Here is a 16789-nt window from a genome sequence, read left to right on the forward strand (position 1 = left end):
CGACTTGCAGGGTGACACATCCCCCCGAGGGACGAGGAGAAGCATCGCGACGGAACCGCGACAGAAAACATGACAAGAGCTCACAACCAATCATCTTCAGTGCCTCGTCGACCGTGGCCTACAAGTGGCCCTCTGACAGGCGCCTGCTTCACGTCCCCTGGATCGATTGCTGCCTCTCCTCCGTGCGGCCCAGGAGGACTATAAACAACGGAAGCTGGAAGAAGGCCCAGCTCAGGATGTGACTTGAAGGGAGCATTTATCAAACCATGCCTGCTGTCATGAGGCCTCCTCTGGCCCTCTCTCCTCAACATCCCCCCCCCCCCCCCCCGCTTCCTCAGAACAAGGACGAGCCGACACGACACACTCTCCTGGGAGTGAGGTGCTGACACACGACCCCCATGGAGGACAGGACGAGCGGCGGGAGGAACAGAGGGAGGTGGAGGGGGTGGGGGGGGGTGGGGTGAGGACAGGCAGATAAGAGACCCCGTCGTGGGGTTGAGCAGGGAGAAGAAGAAGGTCAACCCGAGATATCTCCCGGGCCCGTCCTCCTAACCCTGACCCGTTCGGAGCACCGTTCACGAACACGAGGGGTTAAACAGGAGCACGCCGTCAGAAAGCTACTTTGCACTGTGCACGCGCACACACGAGGTAAAGAGATTCAGGAGAAGACCGAGTCGAAATGTGAAGCCCGGAGCTACGAAAAGTCTCCCCAGTGTGGCGCAATAAAAAAAAGAGGGACGTGCGCCTCAGCGGCACGGCTGAGGCGAGCCAGCCGGGTGTCCTGTAGCCTCAGCCTGGATGAACTCTCTCCCCTCTCCGCTCCTCCCGTTACGGACGCAAAGGAAGCGCGGAGACGAGTGAGTCGCCGCTCCCTGTCCTGACACAAAGGGGAAGAGGCTCATCCTGCCATTAGCCTCTAAAACAAACAGGGACTGTTGCTGCTGCTGTCTGTTGGTGTGGATGTAGATGGGTGTGCGTGCGTGTATGCTTTTGTGCCTGTGTGGTGTCGATGTTGGTGCCTGTCCCGGTGATAACAATCCCTCAGTCGTCTCTAGTCACACAGAGCAGACGGGTTCAGGGCGGTTCAGGTTCTACAGGCTGAGACGTACCTCAGCAGCAGTCTCTCCTGGTGAGCGGGGCCGGCGTCGTACAACACGGCACTCCCATAAAACAGGCTGCTGATCTCCAAGTGGTACTCCTCCTGCGAAGAAAACACCAGTGATGGAACGTTTACACACAGCATAGAGCGGATTAGAGGGCTGTATTTGCAGGAAGTCCAGCGAGCCACTGTCCAGGGTTGACCCACAGCTTCCACAAGTACACCAGTGGATCATTGCAGGCCAGAGGCTGGGGGGGGGGGGAACTGGAGGCAAACATGCAATGTTGTTTTCGTGAATTTAACCACCGAATAAATTGGGAGGATGAATCAACAAGTCAATTCTACGTTCAGGGCAAGTAGATGCACGTTTGCTCCGCAGCTTGGAGAGGTTGTGTTGAGACGCTGCCAATGCAGCTGACCTACATGACTCAGGGCAGGATGTGGAGGGAGCGGAGGAGCATGGATCCAGGGAGGAATTATCTCGAAACTGACATGCACGTGCAGACATGTCTCTAATGTCTGCCCCTGCAGTTGTGCAAACACACATACGCACCTTCAGTCTGGGATGGGCCCCTCGCTCAGCTATCCTGCTGATGAGTCGCTAACCACGACACCCCCCTCCTCCACCCCACCACAACCCACCCCCCTCCCCCACCCCACCCCCACACTCCAGTCCTTCACTCTTCACATCATATGTGAGAACAACTATGTTAACAGTCTATATAGCTCTATCAGCACGTTTATGTGTGTTTGTGTGTGTGTGTGTGTGTGTAGGGAGGGAGACTGCATAGTACCTTGATGTGGCTGAGCAGTTCTCCCAAGGTCATTTCCTGCTGGCCATCTCCTCTGCCCCGGACCTGGAAGTTATCCCACAGGGAATACTCCTTTTCTGCAACCTAGAGATAGACACAACACACACACACACACACACCTGGCACATCATACATACAGTAGAGCAGTAGCCCACACAGTAGGTTCAACCTCCTAACAAAACATGCCAAATAACCCAGAACAAATACATCATTCAGCTGAAGTGTACTTTCAAAACACAGAACATTAAACAGCATATTTAGGAACCCTTTTGTCCCAGAGTCAGAATAACTGTTTCCTTGTCTGAGCTGGAGAGCATCTGACTCGGTTCAGCAGTGCTACGGACAGTTAAGCATCAGTAGCTCTAACGTTACGGCTGTAACGAGTGAAATAAGGGAGAATATAATATTTATGCTGTATGCCATCCCCATGAATACAGTGAGCTAGGTGCCGGGCAAAAACCCACGATCTGTCCCCAGTTGAAATGTTTAGTATTTTAGAAAATATGAGCCATTAAGAAAATGACATTGAAGAATATGGTTGATAAAAACTTCACCTCTAAGGATATGAACACCCTCCCCTCGACTGTGCAATAACAACTGAGGAATTTTCCAGATGCTTTGCCAGACTGCAGATCCAATGGCAGCAACAGTCAGGGGCTTTTAGTCAAGAGTTTGAAGGGCCAGTTTTCATTCAGTGTTTCCTGGGTCGTACATATAGAGCCTCTGTCTGGGGGCTGGCTCTGTGACAGGAACCGCTGAGTCAGACCAGGGGGATAAGGAATGGAAAACCCGAAAAGAGATACACTTGATGCCGTCCACCTCAGAAGAAAGCCAGACCCTCCCCTCTTCAACAGCCTCCATCAGCTGACGACCACTGACGTGATGAAAAGACCCATACTGCTTGCGTGAAACATATTGACACCGACACAATAACAAGAACCTCACTGCAAGAGTCCTTCTCAATGTTGCGCGTGTTGCAGGAGAACAACAACAACGAGAAACAAAACCCATGGATGACGGGGATGTTGATTCCAACAGCTGGAGGGCCTGTTTTGGCTCTAAAGTCTGGATGAAAAGAAGAGATGAGAGGAAACCAGGGCCTCGAACCAGAGCTTTTGTCATCCTATCTTTTACTGAGACAACACAGTTTTCACCCACTACTTCCTCGTAAACCTTCTTCATCACGAGGTGATGGTGTGACGGTGCTATGGTGCTGGTCTGCTACAAGGAAGCCTCATGATCTCCAGGTCATATTAGGCCATTGGTATCACAGAGGAGGCTAGCCATAGCTAAGGTCTCCAACACAACTTGTTTCAAATCCTCACCAACAGAGACGTTCTACCAGCCACAGCGATTCATGTGAATCTCTAGAACCTTCAACTTTCAAGGGGTTTCTTCTCTTGTCATTCCACATTCTACTCAAGAGAGGTGCGACTCGCTCCCGCAGGGGAAATATGTCAAAATATGTCCCTTGCAGCTTCGCACAGGGCAGGAACTGTCTGGTGGGGGGGGGGGGGGGTTGAGTGAGAGATCGAGACTTGGCCTGAGAGCTCAATACCAAAAGTCTAGCAAAACCTGTGTCTAATTATCTCTGCTTCAGCGGCCAAGAGGAACTGTGGGTCTGGTTGAGGCCCTCTGCATTTAGAACCTGGGGTCACACACACACAGTGGGGCTGCTCCTTCAGTCTATACCGCTGGCTCGTGGGCTAGGATTCAAATACCACGCCTCTGTGGCTAGGAAAGCCCCAGAAAGCTATGTTGAAATCACCCAAACAAAATGTTGAACATAAATAAAAACATTTCTTTTGAGAGAACCGGTCTTTCTTTGTCTGCCATCAGAACAGATGGAGGTTTTCCCCAGAGACCAGGACAAGGGCAGTGCTACTCATGGAGTCTTGTGGATTCTGCAGTGTAAACCAGGCTATTTCGATCAGTTTCCCCTCCCTTCCTCTCCTTCAAATCTGTTGAAGAAGTCCAGCAGGAACACTGGGCCAGTCGGCTGGTCTGTGTGTGTCGGCTGCATGTGGCCCAGAGTGATGTCACCCCCCTCGCCGCCACAGCGGAGAATAAACACAAGTAGAAATGGTGGAACCAAGCCCACTGCTGGAAAGAGTTAGAAAGCCCCAAACATCTCCATACAAGTCTCTTTGGAAGTGAATTCTCCTAATAGAAAACACAATCGTCCCAAGAAAAGGACCATTAAAGTGGACAAAAGTATTAATGGGTTTTTATATTTGTCCCACATCTGAGGGCATGACCATGAAGAAACCAGCACAGTGTCTGCCTTCACAATGACTGTGAAGCCTAATGACAAGCTAGCTTACCAATACCTCAAATGACTGTGACCGTACTCATAAAGTGCTTGAATTTCGGGAAAAAACTAAAGACTTGCAGAAGCAAACGCAGCCTCTACAAATGCTGAGAACCCGTTGATTAAGTGAACCGTGAACCCAGACAGGATGGGGTGCTCCAATGGGTCACCTTTGTGGTAGAAAGTCCCCCATCTCTGGAACGGAGTGACTGGCAGTATAGATTCTTGGTTTTGGAAGTATTAGACAACCAGCTGATTGGAGACAGTCTCTAAAAGAATAATGACCGGTTCCAACACACGATAATAGTGGCAAAGTCTCTTTCTGAAGCATGAAGGTCAAAGGGCGGTCTTTATAGTGAATAGAGAAAGCAAAGATAACATGCAGCTGAACAGATGTTCATTATCCAATCGGGCGGATACTACATCATTGGCCCGTGACGTCATCAGCACACAAGATAAGTTACAGATACAACACATGTACAGTAAAGAATGCACTGGCTGATGATCTACTGATTGTGATTAATAGAAGTAAAGAAGAAATCCCCTGATTTTCTCCTACTCTTGGCTGCCACCTTCAGAACACGCCATATGCAGTCTGGTGTTAGTTCCATACAACCCAGAGAGTGGGTCTAATCTGGTCAAAGGCCCCAAGCTGGACGTGAGAGGGCTACTCGTGTCAAACTCTGGCTCACTGCTCTTCATTGTAATGTGGGTTCAACACAGCCTGAAAGGCTGAAACGCTGGCATCACAGTGACTGGGATAGGCAGGGGCAGCTTTTTAAAGAAGCCATCTCTCTGCCACCAGCCAACATTCTCATCTGTTGCCCACATATCAACATGCATTACAACTGGGGCCCTGTCAAACACATCTACACTGTGGGCTTGCCAACATGCAGACATATAAACCACAGCAGGAGACCGTAGGAGATGCCAGTATGGTTGACCTTGACTCTGTAGGCTGAATCCAGCTGCTCCTGTACAGCGTTTTTGCTCATTGAACTATCAAAAGACAGTCTCTTTCTCCATTCTGGTACCTGTAATAACATCACGTGAATCAAGAGAGTACCCAATGACAGTACATGTAAATGAAGATTTCCACAAGACCAACAATACACCTGTCTTCCCTCATGAGCAGAAAGGACATTTAATATGAATTTTTCCAATTGTGCCTTGTCAGAAATGCACTCCTTGCCGTTGGCAGTCCCTACCAGACCTCTACTAACAGTAGAGCTCCCCCTGTCTGTCAGGATGTCCTGGTACGGAGCAGGAAGCAGGAAGCTGGACAGGATTCCACCGTGACAGATCTCCCTGAGGAAGTCAGGCTTGGGCTGCAGCTTCCAGCTTCCCTGGAAGTAAGCCAACATCCCAAAGACACCTTGACGAACAGATAACACACACCTCCTCAGGACCAGTCCAAACGGTCAGGGGCAGGTCTGTGATCCATGTGGATCACGCCACTGGACACTCTTGACTTCCCAGAGATGAATTCCGAGCCAACATTATCATCCCTCTCCAACCAGAAGAAGCAGACGTAAACACAGGAAAATGAAACAGACATTCATTAGCAGCCAGGGCACATGACTGTAATGGGCAACAAACATACACAGCGCGTCCGATAACAGAGAAGGAGACTTAAAATAGCTGTCCTCAGCCAGATATCAATGTTAGCTAATCCCACATGCAGGAAGTTCAGCGACCTGGCAAGTGAGGAAATTCAGAGGAAATTCTGCCACTGAGTCCAGTAAACTCCCAGCCCGGACTGATAAGGGAACCAGGGTGTGAATTATTAAGACTTGGACCCCCCCAAAAGAGGTCAAAACAACAGGTCGGGGGGGGGGGGTCGATACACGCCCTGGAGAAGAAGTTGCCCCCCCCCCCCGATTTTCATTGTATAATTTGCACTCTGAAGGGAACCAAAACAGCCCAGAGGCGGTTTCACCGCCACAAAGCAGAAGCATGTTGGCCATTTGCTACAGGCCTTGAAGTTAGCTTGGGCCAGACTGTAATCATAATTTGCAGCATTCTGCCCTTTCACACAATGGAGCTTTCTCACCGACAGGAAGCCGTGGTCATGCGGCTAAACTTGATAAGTCCTTCTTCCTGCGGCACGCAGCAAGAAACAGCAATGTCACACTGCAGTCTCTGTCGTAGCTCCTTGCCAAAGCTCCACCATGGAATGGTTTTTATAACTCGTGGTGGCTTGAGGGCTCAAAAGTCCCCTTCTGTCTTTGAACGGTTTCAAAATGAGCTTTAGGGAGGACAGATGGGCTGAGTAAGCTCTGTGTGGTCCTTTAGATCTTATTCTTGATTCCTGGTATAAAGCTCTCACTTAACGTAGCTTTTTATCTCACATCAGAGAAAAGACAGATGCTCTACCAAGGCAAGGCTGAGGCCTTCTTTAAAGGGCGACAGGATTAAATGAATGACTTATCTTATCATTCAATAACCCCCTCTGGGGGATTGCCTGTCAGTTTGCGATTAAGTATTTTCGAATTTACGTGTCAGTTCAAGTACAGTCGTTTATATCTTCAACATTTGAAATTGATTGTGCAACAAACCACAAACTTGAACACGACAGCCTGTCGTGTTGTATCAACCTGAAATAATATTCATCAGACAGGATCTCCTCGCACAGGACAGAATGTGACTCGGGCAAATCCAGGAAATACCTCTCTCACGGCTGTTAAACTGTCAACAGACAAAAACAGTGGAACCATCCAAGTGAGGGAAGAAACCATTTCCTCTTTCTCCCATCCCAGCCAGTCAGGGCAGAGTGAACCAGCCTCTGTTGACGTCTCCTTTACGTCACGTCGTCGCCTGCCAGCTGTTCTGCTGCTGACGCACATCCATCCAGATCAATAGGAGCCCCAAAGCCATCAGAAGGGTAACACAGATCACCACACTGTCCACCGTATTCATATATGTAACCTGTTGGTACTGGTTGTTCGCGTTTTTTCACGTTTTGAGGCTCGCGTATGTGTGCTTGGTACAGCAGTTCACCGACCAAGGTAGAGGCGAGATGGAGTGTGTGTGTGTGTGTGTGTGTGGGGGGTCAATTTTAACACCGATGGAGAGTCACCCTGCTGGCCTAGCAGAGATTGGCACGTGCCCGGAAGCCTCACACCACACCAAGCCAGGCTGTAGTGTTCTGGAACATTTCAGTACACCGCACGATCAGCACAGACGTCTCAGGGACCCGAAAGTGAAACCGGTGGTTAAAGAAGACAGACTGTGGTCCTGGGGATGCCATCTGCTACCTGATGGTGTTATTGATCAGCTTCTCCAGGGAGGGGGCCTTCCAGGGAGGGGGCCCTCCCCCTCTCTCCCCCCACCCCCCTCGCCCACCTGTCCAGATCCATTACGAGCTACAACACACTTCAGACAGACTGATGTAGCAACAATATATATGCAAAGCCAACAACAGACCATAAGACATATCTAACCCTCATGCTGGGTAGAAATAGCTAAGTATTACAAAAAAAACTCCCATTGCCAGTTTATGGCTATTACCTCAAACTGACAAACTGACCAGTCCAGGGGGGTGGGGTGGGAGGGGGTGCAGGTCTGGCCAGCCAACCAGAATCCCTCAGGGAACTGCAGAGTTTAACACACAGGCTACAAGCATTCAGGCCCTTTCAAGGGCCTCCTTTGACGTGTAAATAGCAAACAGAATCTCCATGATTGTCTTTCAAATGAGGAGATAACAGTGCTCCAGCTACCTCAGGCAGAAGGACAGAGTCAATAAAGTTTGCTCCTTACAAATGGTGCATTCTATAAACCCTCCAGAGACAGGCTGGATCCTGCAAACCTTCAAAGGCCAAACAGCATGCAGTCACTGTTGTACACACATACATCAAGATGCTTTCAGAACAAGTACAGATGGCTTTCAGGCCATGGTACCTCAGGATATAATAATCTGCATCTTAAGAAGTATCATCTTTTGATGTTCTTGACATGTAGTTGGGTATCTACAGCTACTTGTGTACATATCCTACTACTTCTTCCCCAACTCAGGTGAAATTATAGTTTGAAGACTTGTTTTATACTGTACAAAACTTAGCGCTCTTGAGGTGTCTGAAGAGCCTGTTCATAGAGTTGTTTTCTGTTTCCTTACAGCCTGTGGTATTCATTAGGCTCCACAGAAACAAGGGGTCATGACCTTTGGAGACTCAGGGCACGGTAAGGATGATGTAACACGTCCACGTAACCGCTACCCAGGCCTGGGCGTCGGTCTTATCGGCAACTCAATACGACGGTTCAATACATGCTGCCGTCATGTCGCAGCACAATCCAGGCATCAAGACTCACAGCCAGTGAGACATGTGACTGGTCTGGTCAATGCCTCGCAGCACAACGCGCTGACCCCTGGACAGCCATCGTGTGTGTGTGTGTGTGGGGGGAGACCCAGGCCATGGAGCGTACAGGGCCTCGCACATAAGCTCCTCCAGTCTGGCTTTAGCTTCCCCAAACACACCAGGGGGAAAAGTGTCAACATTAACACGGGCATCGGTTAACAAGCCCACGATACACCCAAATCACCTTAATTAGGAGGAAATGACTGGCTAGGAAGCGGTTAGCAGTGTGTTGGGATAAATACCCAGGAGCCTTGCTGGAGAGGAAAGGGATCTAAGGGTGTGTGGTGATAAGTTATGCCGACAGCGCAGGCTGTTTTTAAGAGAGGCCGGGAAACGGCATGGATTAAGGTGAAGGGAACAAGCAGGAGATACCATGTACCTGTCATCGGTGTAGGTGACATAGGGTGCCAAGACAAGGGGGGGGGGCGGGGGGACACTATGTTCCCAAGCCTTGAGTTGCATGTTTAACTGAACGGAACAACACCAATTTGCCTCCTCGCCGATCGATATATACTGCTGCTGTTGCTCTCGGGGGGGAGGGGGGGGGGGGTCTTCAGGGGTCAATCTTGCTCTAGGGCACCAAATGTGCTAGCATCGGCACTGCCATACACACATAGAGACAATCACTTTCTGCTGACTCTGCACCAGCCAGTGTATACGTCTAACTGTTCCCCTGAGGAAGACAAGACCAGACAGGAAATGAAGGAATCCAGTGGGGCGTGGCGCGACTTGACACAGGAAGTCCATTTTTCACCCCTGACCTGCGAGATGGCGCCTGCCCCCCTGACTGGGGTTCATGGGTCAGTGATGTCTGTGTGGGTCGGGGTCAGCCCCAACTGTCCTCCAAGCCCCTCCCCCCACCGGGAGAGGAACAGCCCCCACCCCGGACTGTTCCGTCGCCTCTGACTGCATGGATCCTCATGTGTTCTCCTGCTGGCTCGGCGCCAGATGCCAACTGAAATGTTGCGGTCCTGGACGACTATTTCCACCGTCACACGAGCTCCACGTGAACACCTTTGCCAGTCTATTTTCAACTCTTCCTCTTTGATCTAAATAGGTTCCCTGTTCCAAGTTGATGAAACGGACTTGTTTACTGACAGCTGCCCATATCTTAGATAGTCCCCCCCCCCCCCCCCGGCTGTGACGGACAGAAACCCAGCAGCCGCCCAAGCTGCTTCCTGTCTGAAGAGGACGTGGTGGGGGGGGATGTCGGACCTGAGCACCTACATGCGGTTATATTCCATAACACGTAGGGTGAGACCCAAACACACAGTCACACTGGGTGACTCATCACGAGGCAGAAATGTGAAAGACTGGATGCATGCTGTCAAACCAGTGTCAACCAGTGGTTCCACTTTTTTGCAACCACTGTTGACAGTTGACTGTGTTTTAACAAAACGGTTCAACTGAGTAGCTTCGGGAATCAACGCGGTGCAACGCGGTGCGCTCTCCGAAATGCGAACGTTTGTGGAACAGAAAACACAGGAAGTGTGTTTTTTTGTTTGATCAGGCTCTCTCCAGCGCCCCCCCCCCCCCCTCCCCCCCTCCCAGATCCTGCCCTGCTCTTATCAGCACGCCGCTCTGCTGCCCAGCAGGGGCCCAACCACTGGACACTCATTATGGGATGCTCCTGTTGATCTGGGATTAACTCTCACACACACACACGTCTGGACAAACAAACACACACACGCCACTCAAAAGATCTACGTATCGTTGCTAAACTGGTGGACGCTGTCTCGCAGACTCAGACTCCTGCAGGCGTGAGGCTAAGTGTTCCATACTGTTGCAGAGTGAGGAAGAGGACAGTACGGCTCACTGCTGAATGATCGTACACAGACACTGACATGCTAACATGCGTGTAGTGTTTGCTCGAAAGAGTAACAGTTAACAAGATAACGGTTGTCAGCTCACAGAACGTCATTACATGTAAAGGTTATACAAAAAGGTATTACATCGGAGTACTCTGTGATGAGCAATGTTAATTGTTCAGAGATCTTAGTAAAGGGAATATCTGTGCAAAGGGTTGTCCAAAAAATTGCATGAAATATCATCAAATTAAAGTAGACAGTCTGCACTTTAATCTCATTGCCATCATATTCTGTCAAACCCAAAATGAATAAGTACAGAGTGAAACATGGTTATACATTTGGGAGATTATGCAATGGAAAAGCATCAAGTGTTACTTCCTTCCTGCCAATTAATGTCCTTGTGGAACACTTGAGAAGTGATCTAAACTAGCAGTATGTCATTCCACCGGAGAGTAATCTTCCCTGTCTCACTGGAGGTACATCAGGCCTGTTCATTAGGACCAGAAACACTATCTACACACACAGCCTGAGGGACACAGCTTCCTCCAATCACTCAGCTCTATGTTCCGCTGGGATTTAAGACCAATAAATTATTTTATTTCTATTTTCCATTACAAATTTGGACACGTTTCTTTCCTTGCACACACACATTCATATCAGGCAAATACACACATACATGCGCACACACACACACACACTGCACACACAGATAAAGAACCGGCCGTTTTGGAAGAGCAGTAGCCTGGAGTAGTAGCAGGGAGAGCAGCAGCAGATATGCTGGTAATGATCTCACTAATGGGGCCGGGTCTGGAAGGAAGCAGGCCGGCCTCTCCTCTCCACCTCTGACACCTTCATGTGAACTCCGCCTCAGTCAGGCAGACATGGAGCTCTGGACCAGGTGACCTCTAATAACTCCCATATGTCCCTCCCTCCCTCCCACCATCCATCTCTTCATCCCCCTCTCTCTCTTATGGTTAAGGCAGGCGCTATGGAACATGGTTCAACGGGCTGTTTATTCGTGCTCGATTTTAGTTCCCTCGTATATGGATGGGAGAGTCCTGGTTGGAATCATAACAAGCACGTGTTGGACTTCTGTCCTGAACATAGTAAACATTTGTGAATCAGGTGTGAGGCACACAGCTGATGTGGTGTGTGATTAGCCTTCCCCCACAGGGATTCCTGGCTGGTTGTGTGCGCTTGTGTGTGAGAGATAAAGTGACAGTGAGGGAGAGCAAGTGGTAGAGGAGAGTGAGAGTGAGAGTGAGAGAGAGAGAGAGAGAGAGAGAGAGAGAGAGAGAGAGAGGGGGAGAGAGAGAGAGAGAGGGGAAACGAGTAACATAAACATCGAGAATGCAATGCCATTCCAGATAAATAACTCATATTTTCCTGCTCAAAATAAACGTGGGGGAAAATGAGTCTCTTGATCAGATCACATGATTATCATAGTACAAATATCTCGGGATGGTTCAAATGACTGCAGGCCGCTCTTGCTTTCACAGGACAAAACTGAAGGGAACTCGTGAGCCTGTTGGACACGCTGTGGTTTGGAGAGGGCCTGCTCACATTCCTCAAGGATAGGTTTGCATGGAAATCAGTTTAATGAGATAATAGTTTTCATCTGGTTCACATATTTATGTAGCATTCTACTCACCCCTCGCAGACACACCAGTACTGCAGGGCTAACCGTCTGCAGTCAGGCAGCAATATACATGCCGACGCCAACTATAGAGTATTTGAAATCAATAGGCCGTCTCGCCCATAGGCACGAGTTACGTAAAGCCACCAATGTCATCCGGCGGGAATGGAGCACAAACAAACACACACAAACACGCACGCCCGCCCTCAGGGGAATGATGGGGAAACGCACTCGTCTCATAAAGTCAATCTAGCTGATGTGATAAAGGGCTCCCACATTCATTAGGCCACTTCATTAAATAGCGTCTCTCTCTCTCTCTCTCTCTCTCTCTCTGCGGTCTCTCTGAAGACGTGGGTCTTCGGCAGACACACCAACAGCAGCCCGGGGGAACAGGGGACTCCACCGGGGGGCCACGGAGAGAACACAGGCAGGTTTTACCGAGCAGAACTCGGTGGGCCACATGTGTGAATGGATCTGGAAGGGAGCCAGGAGTGGCAGGGCCTCTTTGATGGGAAACATCAAGAGTTAATCCCACAAAGCAAACGTAATAGCCTGAGATCATCTCTCTCTCTACCTCTCTCTACCTCTCTCTACCTCTCTCTACCTCTCTCTACCTCTCCCTACTTCTCTCTACCTCTCCCTACCTCTCCCTCTCTCGTCCCTCTTTCCTTCTCCTTCTCTCTCCCAGGGCCTTCAAATACATGCGGAGGGACTAAATCTGCTCTCATCGGGCGACTATGGGATGCTGACGGCTGAAAAAAGACATTCAGAGGCGTCTGAATGTACTGCACGCTTCCCGGGTTGGCTGAGGAGGAACAGGCATGCTGGGTTCAGGGTCTGGAGTCATCCGTTACTGGCTGAATTCATTGGGGACACAGTTATCAAACATATGGAGTGTAGCTATGGGCCATATGCAGCTCTGCACGCTCTCTCTCCTAGTAGTGGCAACACCCTGGCAGTACCCTGATGGTATTCGAGAGCCTGGCTGTAGCCTGATTGAGATCCAGGCTCGAGGAAAACCAAGCCTGGCTAGGCCAGGCCAGCAGGACAGAGCAGAGCAGCCTGGGGTGGGTGTAGCTCAGGGGTAGAGCTTTTGACTGCAGATCAAAAGGTTGTTTGTGTATGTCGCTTTGGATAAAAGTGTCTGCTAAATGAAGACATGACATTATTATTATAGCCTGCCTAGGTGATGGACACACACACACACACACACACACAAGAGTATCCAAGTTCCACTCACTGACTCAGTGTGGCGAAAAGTCTGGACCAGTACAAATTCTTACACACACACACACACATGCACCGTGTGTTAGAATGCTTAAACCAGCGATCGCAAACCAAACAAGGCAGCGAGGGACACCAGAAGGCACCAAGCGGTGTGTGTGTTCGTCCCTGATCACTCATTATCCTGTAAGTGCTATTCACCAGTCTAGAGTTACACCTCCACAACGCAGCTACATGCTGCATGTCCCTGAGGAGGATCATATTATCACACACATACGCACACAGACACACACACACGCACACAACCCCCGACCACACGCTGGGCTGAATCTCTCCCTTCATCTTGATCTCGCTCCTATTCACTCAGCCCCTGGGATTTCTGCAGCAGACGTGTCCCCCCCCCGCGATTAGAGAGGTGTCCCTCCCTCCAGCCACTCTCCACTCCTCACGCTGGGTGTCAGGCCCCCCCTGTGGCACAGCAGCCCACACAGACAAGCCCCTAAACCAGGGGGACACCAGCGGGGGGGGGCGGGTGGTCTCCCCCTGCATCCTCACCGCACCACACACACACAGAAAGAGAAAAACAGAAAGAGAGAGTGTCACTCCTCCCAGAGCCGGGGAGCCGGGGAGCGGGGGCAGACAGAGGGAGGGAGAGCTGTGGTCCGGATGAGGCTGCGAGGAGCGCTGCGCGGAGCAGCCGGATCACAGGCGGCTCTCCGGGAGAGTAAAAACAAATCTGGTTTCAATGCAGCGCTTCCTGCGAAGGCAGGAAATGGCGGGAGTTGGTGCGGGCACGTAACGGAGCTGCAGTGTGAGCGGGGGGGGGGGGGGGGGGCGGGGGCGGCCGAGGAGCACCACGGGACTCAGGGGGGCTCGCCTCCAACGCTGCTGATTCAATTAGGACAGAGGGAGGGTAAGGGGGGTGCAGGCAGAGGGTCAGATACGTAGACTACAGCTAGAATGCAGGGCCGGGAGGAGTGTGGAGCAGAGCGGAGGAGACAAGCGAGACTGAATGCCTGAACGCCTGGCTAGACTCTTCACTTCACAGCCATTTAGCCCCCGGGTCATGTTTCTGCCTTACTCCCCCGCAGCCCCCCCCCCCGCCCCCCCCCCCTCCTCCTGTGTTTCCAGTCAAGAGCACTCGGGGGCATCATTAGGGCCCACCCCTCCTCACCCGCACCCTGATCCACACACACGCAGGGCGCTGAAAGCCTAGATACCCCATCCAGTTGTTCTGTGCTGGGGTAACACTATCTATGGATCTGGGGAGAAGGCTGGTTGGTGATACGATGTGGTCCTGGTAAGTTCGCGCCTCAGACGGTCCCACCACAGAGAGCAGTGTGAGCCTAAGTCCCCCTGTGGGTTCTGATAAAATATCACATGACTCCACTGCGAAAGAATGCAAGCCCATCTGCACTAAGGAGGCGTATTAAACAGGTAACAGTGCCGTTTAAAAGCTCAGCAGGCCTCAAAAGCCGTATCCATGACAGCAGGAACTGGAGACGGAAAACACCACGGCGGCGGCGAGCAACGACGAAAAAAGGAAGCAAGATTCAAGTCAGCGCTAGCTTTGTTTAGCCCTGTGTCATTCCTCAGATAGTCATCGGTGGTAAAAAGTTTCAGTGCACTCCAAAGTTATTCCTCTTTTCATGACCCACATCTGGTCCCCAACATCAAAACATAAACACAGAGAGGGAAATAACCCGCTCACATGGCCCACAACCCGTTTGTTGACATATTTATACAGGACGGAGTTTCCTATTTAGGAAACCAGCTGTTTGTCCTGTTCGAGACAACTGTCCTGTGGGAGGTCTCCACAGTGGACCACGGTGTGGGGTTGAGGGGGGGGGGGGGTCTACATCAGGGCTGTGGGGGTAAACCGAGCCCCCCCAGTACCTCACGTCTGCTCGCCAGTGAGAGTCGACAGCTGCACTCGCTTCAGACGCAGCCTCGTAAAGCCTCTCTTAATCCCGAAGGATATTTAGTCTGGCGCGGGGAGAGAGAGAGAACGGAGATGAAAAAAAAAAAAAATGATAAAGCGGCATTTAATACACACGGCCGGGACAAGACCATACGCAGTCGTCTGGCTGTGACACTGCGTTGTGACAGCCTGAAGATATATACCTGGGACGGCAGGCAGCGGGAGAGGGGAGCTGCCACGGAGGAGGTCCACAGCTGGAAACCTCCGTGTACACCAGTCTCCTTACCTCCATGACCACTGGTTAGACTGACAGAGGGGGTCAAGCCGGCTCCTCCCTCTGTACCTCTCCTTCACGCCATCCCCTCCATCTGGCCCAACAGCTTGCCCTTCACACACACACACACACACACACACACTCACACGCACACATCCACAAACGCAGTCAAGGTGAGCCAGGGTAACCTGCAGGCTGCGCGCTCACTGGGAGGTGAACACACACACACACGCACGCACGCTCTATTCCAAAACATGAGATGTCAGGAGCACACATCCCTCCCAACAACAACGCCATCCTCCCCTCCGTCAGGAGGGCTGAGCAGTGATCTAATCTGCTCTCTTGACTGCTGCAACAAACACACACAGACACACACACACACACACAGACACACGTGAGACATGCACACACCGTGCTCATCGTTCATGGCGGCGAGGGGATGACATGTGTTGGGCCTGTCTCCTGAGTCGTAGCCAGAGGAGGTCATCGAGATAAGGCCAGACGTGGGGGAGACTGAGGAGCAGAGAGCCAGCGGGCTGAGAAACAAGCCGTTTGCGTCGAGTGCGTGCTCGTGTGCCTGCGAAATACTTCACATCGAACCGTCGAAATACTTAAAGAGTGTGTCAGGTGGCTGAGCGATTAGGGAGTCGGGCTAGTAATCTGAAGGTTACCGGTTCGATTCCCGGCTCTGCAAAATGATGTTGTGTCCTTGGGCAAGGCACTTCACCCTACTTGCCTCGGGGGGAATGTCCCTGTACTTACTGTAAGTCGCTCTGGATAAGAGTGTCTGCTAAATGACTAAATGTAAATGTGTGTATTCATCCTCTGTACATAGCGGAGAGATCTCAATGCTCCATGATACCACTCATATTCGAGTGGTATAATGTTCAGTTGTTACAGTGCCGACTGGATGAATCAGCTTTTCCATTCGAGGTGTTTTCCAGTCTGGAAAAGGAACATGTTTAAGTTACAGTATCGTAGAGACAGAAAGAAGTTGGCAATATGTAGCCAGGTGTGTAGTGTGAGTGTGTGTGTGAGAGAGAAAGAGAGTGTGTGTGTGTGGTTTGCCCATGTGTGTTTGCCTGTCTGTATCTATGCAGCAAGTCATAGCTACGTTCCAGCACGTTCCGGTGAGCTATGTTTGTCGTGCGGGAGCGGGAGGCCCAGAGAAAGCATGAGTCTGCGAGGAGAGTGTCCAGTCCGGTGTTTTTCTGGGCGAGGAGAGAGTCAGCCTGCAGCCCCCAGCACCGGGGGGGGGGGGGGGGGGGGGGACGACGACGACGGGCCCAGCAGGAGCTGTCATCAGGGCAGCCTGCCATGCAGCTGCAGCCTTCCAGGCTCCTGTAACC

The 16789-nt window shown here is 51.1% G+C and overlaps 1 protein-coding gene across 1 annotated transcript in view; it reads right to left on the reverse strand.

The window, feature by feature from the left end:
• The window catches only part of uba7 (ubiquitin-like modifier activating enzyme 7), a 33438-nt gene that overhangs the window by 1743 nt on the left and 14906 nt on the right, over positions 1-16789 (reverse strand). Inside the window, exons 22-23 of the mRNA XM_062458360.1 lie at positions 1894-1995; positions 1110-1201 (exon numbers count right to left, since the gene is read on the reverse strand). Of these exons, the coding sequence (XP_062314344.1) occupies positions 1110-1201; positions 1894-1995 (194 nt within the window). The remainder of the gene's footprint in view (positions 1-1109; positions 1202-1893; positions 1996-16789) is intronic.

The sequence above is a fragment of the Osmerus eperlanus genome, chromosome 1, assembly GCF_963692335.1.
Source record: "Osmerus eperlanus chromosome 1, fOsmEpe2.1, whole genome shotgun sequence".
Taxonomy (NCBI): Eukaryota; Metazoa; Chordata; class Actinopteri; order Osmeriformes; family Osmeridae; genus Osmerus; species Osmerus eperlanus.